Source organism: Spodoptera frugiperda, chromosome 2 (assembly GCF_023101765.2).
Source record: "Spodoptera frugiperda isolate SF20-4 chromosome 2, AGI-APGP_CSIRO_Sfru_2.0, whole genome shotgun sequence".
NCBI classification, from domain to species: domain Eukaryota; kingdom Metazoa; phylum Arthropoda; class Insecta; order Lepidoptera; family Noctuidae; genus Spodoptera; species Spodoptera frugiperda.
In genome coordinates, this window is record NC_064213.1 from 8790538 (window position 1) to 8800775 (window position 10238).

Below are 10238 nucleotides of genomic sequence, written 5' to 3' on the forward strand. Positions count from 1 at the left end.
CGTCAGTGTCAGTGTCATTAACACGTGTGGTTTATTTTGTTTGTTTGGTTGTTTTGTATTACTTATTCTAGTCTAGTGATCAGTTTATAAGAAAATCATTATAAAACACTGTGTAACTAAGAAGAAAATATATCTATTGTCAAAATGAGTTGTACACACTGCGAACAAGTTGCAAAATATAAATGTCCCGTCTGTAGAGTGCCATAGTAAGTGAAAATATTGATAATAGTTTACTTCTTTTAAAATGATTTTATACTAATTCTATGCCCATCGTATTACAGTTGCTCAGTGTCGTGTTATAAAATCCACAAAGAAACTCCCTGTAGTCCGCCACAAGAGCCACCTAAGGAAACAAATTATTCCAATACTAAAGAAATAGAATATGATTATCCTACAGAAGATACAGTACCTATTGAAAAGTTAAAACTACTAGGTAAGTGGTACCATGGTATTTTTCTGTCTTAAGTTACAGACCCATAGTTTTGTTTATAGCTGCAAAGAGTGAACACTAATCTCCTAGCACCTTTAGTTGTGTATAGCTACTAATTTAAACTGATCTTCAAACAATCTAATCTTTTGTAACATTTTCAGAGCAGTCAACAGAATTGAAGAAATGTTTAGAGAATCCTCATGTGAGAGAGATATTAGATTTACTAGACACATCTCCATATCCGGATGAATTGATGAAGAAATACATGCAGGAGCCCATCTTCACTGAATTTGTTGATGCATGCTTGAATGTTGTACAGCCACAAAGTGATAATGATAATTAAGATTATGCAAATAAATTATTTATAAGATAATACAAAACTTGTTATTTTATATGATCCCATACTTTCTATTTCATAAACTATGTAGTTGAAAACACTACAACACATTGGCATATAGTTACCTAATAAACTTTTAGGACTTTTTCCTTTTATGCCAAAGGTATAATATCAATAATAATTCCATGTTACTAATATTATAAATGCAAAAGTTTGTGTATGTTTATGACTCAGTCACATTAAATCGTGATCAGGGTGAAATTTGCAACAGGGATAGACTAACTAGCAGAAGCTAGTGATAAATAAAAGATAGCAAGTAAAAAAAATCACATTTTATTAGTGTAACAAATAATTTGTTAATTTCAATACAAAAATACATCCTAATCAAACTCGCCCAAAGCAGCTCTCAGGTAATTTTCAAATTCTAATGACTTCTTATTCTTTTCCTCTATTTGGCGTTCCAGCTGTTTGACAGCTTCTGCACAGTTGTTGTACGTGGATATATCCTTATCTTTCTCCTTCAGACTCTCATCAACTAAAGTGCGATCCTTGTCTTCTAACATAAGGTAGTCTAGTGAATCTAGTTCTATCTTACGTCGCTTGGCTTCAATGTATAAATCAATATCATCTTCATATTCTATTACTTTGTGCTTCATTTCATTTATGGCACTCACTTCATAAATCCATAAAGCATTGCGATATTTTTCTAAAGCAGCTTTCTCATAAATAGCAAATCTATTTTCGAAATTATTCAGTCTATTAATTTTTTCGTACACAATTATGTTCATAAAGTCTACGAGATTATAGTGAGCAAAATATTTGTTGAAATCTTCACATGGCATGCTTATATCTGAGAGTTCTTTGGGTAGCACAGCTACAACTCTACATACCACTTCTTCAGGGTTTTCAAACCAACCTATCTGATTGCAGTAGCTATTCATCTGCTCCTGCATGCTTATTGCATTCAGTGGTCTAAAATTCAATGATGGGTCTGGCAATTTGAGTTGATTCATAATCCTTTTAATTGCCGAAATGTTATCCGAAGTTTTTGCACTACTTGGTATAAACTCGTATGGTTTTGGATAAGGAGATGTAGCATCCAAATAAGGTTGAAACTCCAAAGGAAATGATGAATAATTAAATAAATCTTCATTTGTGATGACGCTTGTCAAATTATCCACTGCTGTGTTGTAACATTTCACCAATTTGTATAGATCTTTGATGACAGTGGACATACGGGTGTCTTTTTCCAACCTCAATCTGCACCATATCTCATTACCAAGGTACCTTTGACAAATAGATTTCAAATGATCTATTTCCAATGGTGGCAACTTGGGATATTTCTTCGCTAACCATTTCATTGCACTTTTAGTAGACACATTCAATGATTCAAAAACATTCTGTGAATCTATAACAAAGATCCTGTATGCTGATATGACATTGTTCCTTACAAGATTTGACAAAAGTGTATCTAATTGCAATTGGACATGGTCCAGTTTAGGAGTAATGACCGCGACTGGGACCACTTGGTATGGATATTTCTGTTTGAGTGTAGCATTAATTGTTTCCAAGAGATCATTATCACATTCAGTTGCATAGAACAGCAGGGCGTTTGCACCTTCAATGGCCTCTGTACTATTGAATGCTTTACTTCGTCCAGTCAAACTGACTGATATAGCAAAGTCCATCAAATGATTCCATGACTGTTTGCCGACATGTATCAGTGTATTAGACACTTCATGTTGTTTCTTATCACTGAAAACATCCAGTAACCAATTTTTAATATTAATCTTTCGGTGTAGCCATTTGTCGGCACCAGGAGAAACCAAAGTAAGTTTCCAGAAGAAACACTTATCATATGGATAACTTATTTGTTTCATGCGCTTCAGCAGAGGTGATCTTATTATTTCCATAATGTTATACGATTCGGGGGTAGGTAATTGGCGAAGTTCCCCAGCAAATTTATAGCCTCTGTGGATAGCATTCATGTTCCTCAAGGCAGAATTTTCAACAAAACGTTTCAAATGTGAAGCTTCTTCTAATGGTGTATATTGCGGCAGCCAAACAGGCGTGTCTTCTAACAAACTTCGCCTTTTAATGTTTCTTGTATAATGTTTCCTCCATACATGGAACCATTTTCTCATAATTCGCTTGGTTAAAAATATTTCCGCTTTCAATTCAGATTCACATATTTCTTTAGACATATTTAGTAATATTTCATCACTGACTGTATTTGCAAACTGCATCAAATTGTTAAACTTTTCCAATTCCTCCTTCAATATACTAGTAACGGTGGGATTGTTCACTTCATTGATTAATTCTTCAACAAGTTCTGTTGATTCTTTTTCAACTCTTTCCTTGAATTTCTTTTCCTCTTCAGCTTTTCGTTTCAGTTCTGCCTTCCTCTCTTCTTCTAGTTTTCTCTTTAGTTCCTCTTGTTTCCTTTGCTCTTCTTTCCTCCGTTGTTCCTCCTGCAGGCGAAGCTCTTCTTGTTTCTTTCGCGCTTCTTCCTGTTTCCTCCGAGCTTCTTCTTTACGCTTTTCTTCTTCTTGGCGCTGCAGTTCTTGTTTTCTCATTTCTTCCTCCTTTCTTATTTTTTCTTGCAAAAGCCTTTCTTCTTCCTTTCTTATTCTCTCGGCATTAAGACGTTGAAGTTCAGCCTTCTTTTGTTCTTCGTCTTCATTTTGATTGAAATCATAAACCGAGTGAGCCTCGTTTGTTATTGAATTCAGTATATTATCCGCAACAGTCTGTGCTTTGTTTTTACTTGGGAATATTGAATAATTCTTAGTATCAGGTCCATTCGGCGGGATAATAGCACTCTTGAAAACGCTAGTTGGAGACAACTTGCCAGCCGTAGCTTCACCATTAGTAAATATTGAATTTGGTTTTTCTTCAGAATTTGCAGGTTTGGCAAAAACATTGGTTTGCTTCCCAAAACCACCAAATATGCTGGCTGGCTTTTCTTCACTTGTTGATGGCAGAGCAGGCTGATTAAATATATTTCCTCCTTTTTCAAACCCGCCTGTTTCAGGTTTAGTGGAAAATATACTTTTGTTAGTAAATAATGATTGTTTTTCGCTACTTTTATCTTCACTCGGCGCGAACAAATTTTTAGGCATAGTGCCGGTAAACAAACCTGAAGGCTTTAATTTTGTTTGCGGTTGGAAAACTGAATTTCCCTCTGGTTTTTTAAACAAGTTTTTATCCTCTGTCTTCCCTTTGAAAAGAGGCTGCGCATTTTGGTCTTTGTTAATTTTGCCAAATATGTTATTTGTCTCTGGGACAGTGGCTTCGAACAACCGTTTTACTGTTTCTTTTCCAGTAAATAAATTTGAGATTGGTGTTTCTTGAGGTTTCGAAAAGGAAAATATAGTTTTAGTATCCTCACTGAATATTTTTTCAGGAGAATTCTTTATGATATCAGATGATGCAACTGGAATTGCAGGTTTAAACAAAAACTGTTTATTTTCGCTTATTGGTGGTGGTGGTGGTTTGGAGGCTGCAAAGATTGGATTTGCAGGTGCACTGAATTTAGGAGGTGCCTGCTTCGGACTTGTAGACAGTATATCAGGTTTAGCGAAAACATTCATCTTGTTCTCAGGAGGTTTGTCCATAACAATTGCTTTTCCTTGACATAATTTTTGAATCTCTGCTTTTAGAGATTGTAAATCTTTGTTGCTGTCATTCAATGTGTTGTAGCCTTGATCATCAGCAGTTAACGCACTTTCTTTTAATCTGCCATCGAAATTAAAACTTGTATACAAAGCGTGACGACTGTATCCGGCGTCCGGGAGCTTTCCACCAGCAATAATTTCACCAACTGTAACTTTCCTCTTGGATTCGATAAGGTTTATGGCTCTTGAGATGGGATAAGGATCGCTATCTTCAATAAACTGATTTCTATCTAGTATGATTGTCACTTCACCGTCACAGTCCTCAGTTCTGGCAAATCTCAGGCCATAATGGTTGATGAATGATTTCAAATTCTCTAAATTCTCGAAAGCAAGGGAACTCATCATGTCTACCGCGGGGTATCGAGACCCACCCCTCGGAGCGTACGCCTTGACTATTCTAGCGAGAGCTCGCGCACGCACATCGTTGAAGTACCGCAACAAAATGCAAGCTTGGAGATAGTTCGCTTCTTCTTTGACTAGTCGGAAGAATCTCACGTAGTTATTGTTGTCAATAGCATTGAACACTTTGATTGCAAATATTATTGGCTCTGATTTCTGTATTTCTATCGGCAGCTGTTTGATCTGCAAAAAATAAAAATATTTGTTTGGAACATTCAATAAATAGACCAAATTATTTATTTTAAAAGTAATGTGCTTTAACTGACCTCCCACCAGAAGTTAGCGTCCCCTAAATTGAGTAAAGCTACATATCCTCTGAATTCGGCTTCCCTTGGTTTTTGTTCTGGGCCCACATCAGCATACATGTGTTTTAATGTTTGTAGACATTTTGTAAGATTATCAGTGTTTAGCTTTTGGTCGAACTGAGTGTGTTCGAGGTCCGCAAGCCTTGCAGCACAGTGCGCATGAAATCGTGCACACATTTCCACCAAGCATATTGAGTCTGAAAATGTCAAGAAATATATCAATAGAGTACTCTGCTTGTCCAACAACTATAGAGAGATACATCATTTTGTTTTAAAGTGTACCTGCACAACACAAAGCCTGCTGTGTAATATCCTTCCTGATGCCGCGAAGGCGATCCCACATGAAATGGAACCAATCAGCCAACGAGACCTGAAAAAATACACATTGTATGTATAATCCAAAATTATAAATTATACTACTACCAATATCCAAAAAAGTAAAAAAAAAAAATTTACAGCCACTTCTTCTAAAGCCTTCTGGACTGAACATGCAGTCAAGGCTATTAGGGTAATCAATTAAATTACCTGTCGTTTAGTATCAGCGATCTCATGCAACAGATAAGCGCAGGTGCGCATAAGCACTCGCGCGGGCCTCAGTTCGTAACACATTGGTATCTCTTGGTCGGCGGAGCTACGACTGTATTGTTTCACAGCCCGCCATGGCTCCAACTCTCCATCCGAATCCAATACAGTTTCTAGAGTCATCACCTGGAAAGATTTAATTATAAAGTAAGATAGGAGAAGAAGCTCCAAACCAATCATTTTGTTTTTAAATAAATAAAAGCTGTTTTTACCTGGTGTTCAGATTGCCTTTGTAATAACTCCTTCTCTGGGCACATATCCTGACAGGTACCAATAGTAGCGCCGCCTACTTTGATACGGGACCCGGCACCGCCCCATGCACGCAAGATCCTTAAAACAATAAAAACCTATTAGCAACTCCTTTCCATTTCCCATCAGAGTATACATATAAAAACAAATTGTAAGTTTACATTTACAAAAAACATCACAGTATCGGTACTATTTTCGCTGACTAATATTCACAATAAGCATCATTCAATAAATTCATATTTGTCATTCCTGACATGTACAAACAAGTTATACATACACATATCTTTCTTAAGATTATCATAATTGTATGATAAGTAACAGATCATAGATCTAAATGTTTGTTTATAGCTATTTATAAACCGGTTACCTGTCTCTTGCATCCAATATTCTCCATTTATCATCTGGAGTGGTTGATATCTTGGAGCGCAGTTGAAACAGTTCTGTGGCAGCTTCTTGTGTGGTCATGCTCGTTTGTGTGGTCACCACTGCCACGGGCGGTTCCATCATGCTTACTGCTTGTGCACTAAAACATGAATAAAGTATAGGTCAAATTGAGGGCATAAAGAATAGTTTTAGTAATACAAAATTTTCCACCAGTAGGTTCAACTGGCATGGCTCCGGAGTTGGTCTACTAAGAGGGTCCGGTGCCTCCTTTAGGTAGTGGCCACTGGGGAGGTTTTAGTGCGGTAAAAATCCCACACACCCTAGTTTTTCCCCAAAAAGCTAAGCACCTTGTGAAGGTTTCTCCCCGTCAAAAAAAAAAGGTTCAATATTTATATTTCTTCACATATGCAAAACATACACATCCCTTTACTATCTGTAGTCTAAACACAGACTCACTTTTATTTATAATTTGTATAGTATTAAATATTCTTACACAACAGGTTTCTTCACTCGTACTGGAACAACTTTCTTCGCTGGCATTTGTTTCAAAGGTCTGGCTGTTATCTTAATTTTAGGTTTTGGTTCAGGTGTCACATCCATTGCTGTAAATAAGGAAATCATGTATAAAAGTCAATAGTTACATCACTAGACAGCTGTTGATAACAAATTATCTTTTTGATTATGATTCATAATTTCTTTGTTTGAAACAACTACCAAGTAGCAAGATTAAAGAAATAACCAAAAAGGATAATACAAAAAAGTATAGAATATAATTTCTGTAGGCGTACATTTCTGTCGAGTCACTCTATATGTTGGAGTAGCACCCATAGCTGATAGTTCCTCCTCAACGTCTGAATCAGGCACCCAGTCAGGATCATCTTCCTTCTTGGTGCTGCTTCGTCTCCGCCTGAAATATAAACATATTAATTATAGTACACAGTCAACTAAGACAGTATTGTAAAGAAGCATAATTTTATACACATGCTTACATCTTCATCTTATTGCGAGTGACATCAAACATGAACCCATCATAAGCACCAGCATTCAGCACAGCTCTTTCTGCTGAACTCGGTTGATCATACTCAATAACACACATGTGACGCTTAGGTACCAATTTTATCTTCTGCACCCGGCCAAACTTGCTAAAGTGTTTTTTGGCTGCCGCAGCATCAAATAGAGACTCCGGAACATTTGAACACCTTAAATAACATGCAAGGATTTGTAAAATACATTGGAAAGCATTATTACTTCCTACTCAACCTTTTTACAATAAAGTGCATGGTCTTACAAGAATTTCATACCTATATTTTATAAGCACAACAGGTGGTTTATAAGCACTATCGACATTCATATCATTTTTAAATTATTATTATTGACATTGCGTCGGGTATATCAACAAATAAAATGACTCACGTGATGGAGGTTTTCGGATTGGTGACAAACTCTTGTGGATTCAGTTTTTTACGAGGGCTAGTAGCAGCTTGCATGTTTACTCCTCGTACTTCTTCACAACACCATTAGAAGACTGTTATTCTTACGCAGGTCACAAATATACACGAAGAAACACGAGGTCAAAGCATCGTTGATACTACAGTAAATTACGAAATCTTTGAACTATTATAATGTGACACGAAATATGAAGTTTGTTTTTTAATTTTACAACGTATCATGTATAATATAAATAAAAACAAAATACTGGGCACATTCTCAAAATATATCAAAATATTAGGTGCACTGATGAATTAAACATTTGACGTTCATAAACAATGACAGGTAGCGTCATTACTAGTTCGTTATAGTTTGACATTAGTAAGGTCCTACTATCCGGTTCTACTGTCACAAGATCGACTAATGACTAAATAAAAATTTAGTCGATTTTAGCTTGAAATAAAAAAATATTTAGATTTTTGTTGTTTTTTAATGATTCTTTGGTTGAGTTTTGGATTTTTGATATATAAATATGCGAATGTATTTTATGTATTTAATAACTTAAAAAAATATATACTGGATCCCTTGTTTTCAACATCCTTGACTGGGTCTAAAAGGTAGTTTTGCTAGACTCGCATTAACGTAGTGAACTCATCTACTACAAAGATTTTATATTTAATTAAGGAGAAGAATACGATGAATATATTATAAAAATGCAAAAAAAAACATAAAGACGGTACCTATTTGTAATGTTATGTTTTAAAACTTGTAAAGACTACAGACCAGATTTTCCTGATTAAACCGATAGATGTCAGCAAGATCGGAATTGTAACGAAACTAACAAGGTCAAATCGGGGCTATACTTTTAAACAAGTTAAGGGCCACAAACAATTTCTTTTAATTATGTTTATAGTAACTTTAAAATACCTAATAAAAATATATTTGTATTTGATAACACAAATCTGTTGGCCAATTTGTTTATATCTATTAATTTTGGTTTCGAACAGTGATCGTGAGCGAGCACACGTGCTTATTGAAGTGCGGTACTTTCGAGAAAGGTAAGTGGTTTATATTAAAAAAAAAGCATGTACTTATTTAGTACAGCTTTTAAACATATTATTATGTACGTACATCCTCATTATTATGAGAACGATGGAGCCTATTTTAAAAAGCTAAATACAACAACGCGCCGCGGCTACGCATCGGTACTATTTCTGGTTTAATGTTTAAATTGAGAATTTTAGGTTTTTTTTTAAATAAGTAGATATAAATTATGGACATTGACTATATTATTATAAATTATGTACACCTTTGTATTAGACCGAAAATGACTAATCTTATTATAAGCATATTTTAAGCCGATGGTTTGAAGTTACCGCGTGAACAAGGAATATAAGGATTTGTCATTTATGTATAGACAACAAATACCTAGTTAAGAAATATTAAACAATTAAAGTACGGTACCTCACATAAACAAATCTAGTTAGATAAAACTGGTAATCATCAATACTTAATTCGGTAGGCGTTTTAGACGAACGCGAACCTACTAACTACAGTCCGAACAATCTAAGAAGACAACTCTGACAGTTGCCATGTAGTGAGAGGTAAATGAGATCGGTTGCCGTTTATGACCGATTCCTAAGTCATATCAAGTAAAAATAATAATTAGAGTTTGTAATCACTGGATTAGAAAATATAATTGATGAAAATTTGGTGGGTTTTGTAAAGAGTTGTTTCATGCGGGATCAAATCCGCGACACGTTATGCAGCAGTCGGTTGCCCAATCACTATGCTAACCTTGCAGTATTCCGGAGCTACGGACTACCTAGCGGATTTACCGGGGCTCCGGCTCGAAGTGCAGAAGTAGGAACGGGGTGGTTTTTAGTCAATAAGTCCGACACTCGCTCACGCTTTGCCCAAGGCAGGAGAAGTCATTGGATGATTTTCCCCAAACCTTGCAGTATACATAATGCAGTTATATTGTATAAGTGCACCTTTGCTTACCCCTTCGGGGATTAAAAAGTGTGACGTTATATAAATATGATAAGTAGGTTCTAGAAACGCTTAAGCCTACCTAAATATTTGGAGAAAACAAAATGAGTATTGACAACAGACTTAGGTAGTAGGCCTAGAGTCGTGTGCACTGGCTTATAGACATATTATGTGACGACAATCGTGCTGTGACCGCAGGTGATGTAACCACATTCCGTCGCGCAGAACGAGCGCCGTAGTTCCGGAATAATGCCGGATGTACCTGTCACCTGTCACTTTCTAACCATGTAACGTTATTTTTGGCAATTTTGGCCAGCTAGACTGTTTTTGCAACTGCGCCTGTATGTCTGCCTAAACTAGGATCTAGACGTAGGTAATTAAGTACCTACGTGATTGGATGTTTACTTATCTATATTGTTTTATAAAAAGCATGTGAGTCGACTAAATTCTAGTTT

The 10238-nt window shown here is 35.9% G+C and overlaps 2 protein-coding genes across 2 annotated transcripts; one reads left to right on the forward strand and one right to left on the reverse strand.

Moving 5' to 3' along the window:
• LOC118269226 (zinc finger HIT domain-containing protein 3) lies at nucleotides 1-810 on the forward strand. The gene is made up of 3 exons (XM_035584231.2): nucleotides 1-206; nucleotides 282-433; nucleotides 592-810. Exons 1-3 carry the CDS (start codon nucleotides 145-147, stop codon nucleotides 771-773), a joined length of 396 nt encoding a protein of 131 aa, XP_035440124.2. The 5' UTR covers nucleotides 1-144; the 3' UTR covers nucleotides 774-810.
• Nucleotides 811-1084: 274 nt separating this feature from the next.
• On the reverse strand, nucleotides 1085-8144 carry LOC118268974 (uncharacterized). The gene is made up of 10 exons (XM_035583824.2): nucleotides 7777-8144; nucleotides 7353-7562; nucleotides 7152-7270; nucleotides 6857-6965; nucleotides 6347-6502; nucleotides 5943-6060; nucleotides 5674-5856; nucleotides 5431-5518; nucleotides 5110-5345; nucleotides 1085-5026 (listed from the first exon to the last, which is right to left on the reverse strand). The coding sequence occupies exons 1-10, from the start codon at nucleotides 7848-7850 to the stop codon at nucleotides 1148-1150; spliced, it is 5172 nt and encodes a 1723-aa protein (XP_035439717.2). The 5' UTR covers nucleotides 7851-8144; the 3' UTR covers nucleotides 1085-1147.
• Nucleotides 8145-10238: the final 2094 nt, after the last annotated feature.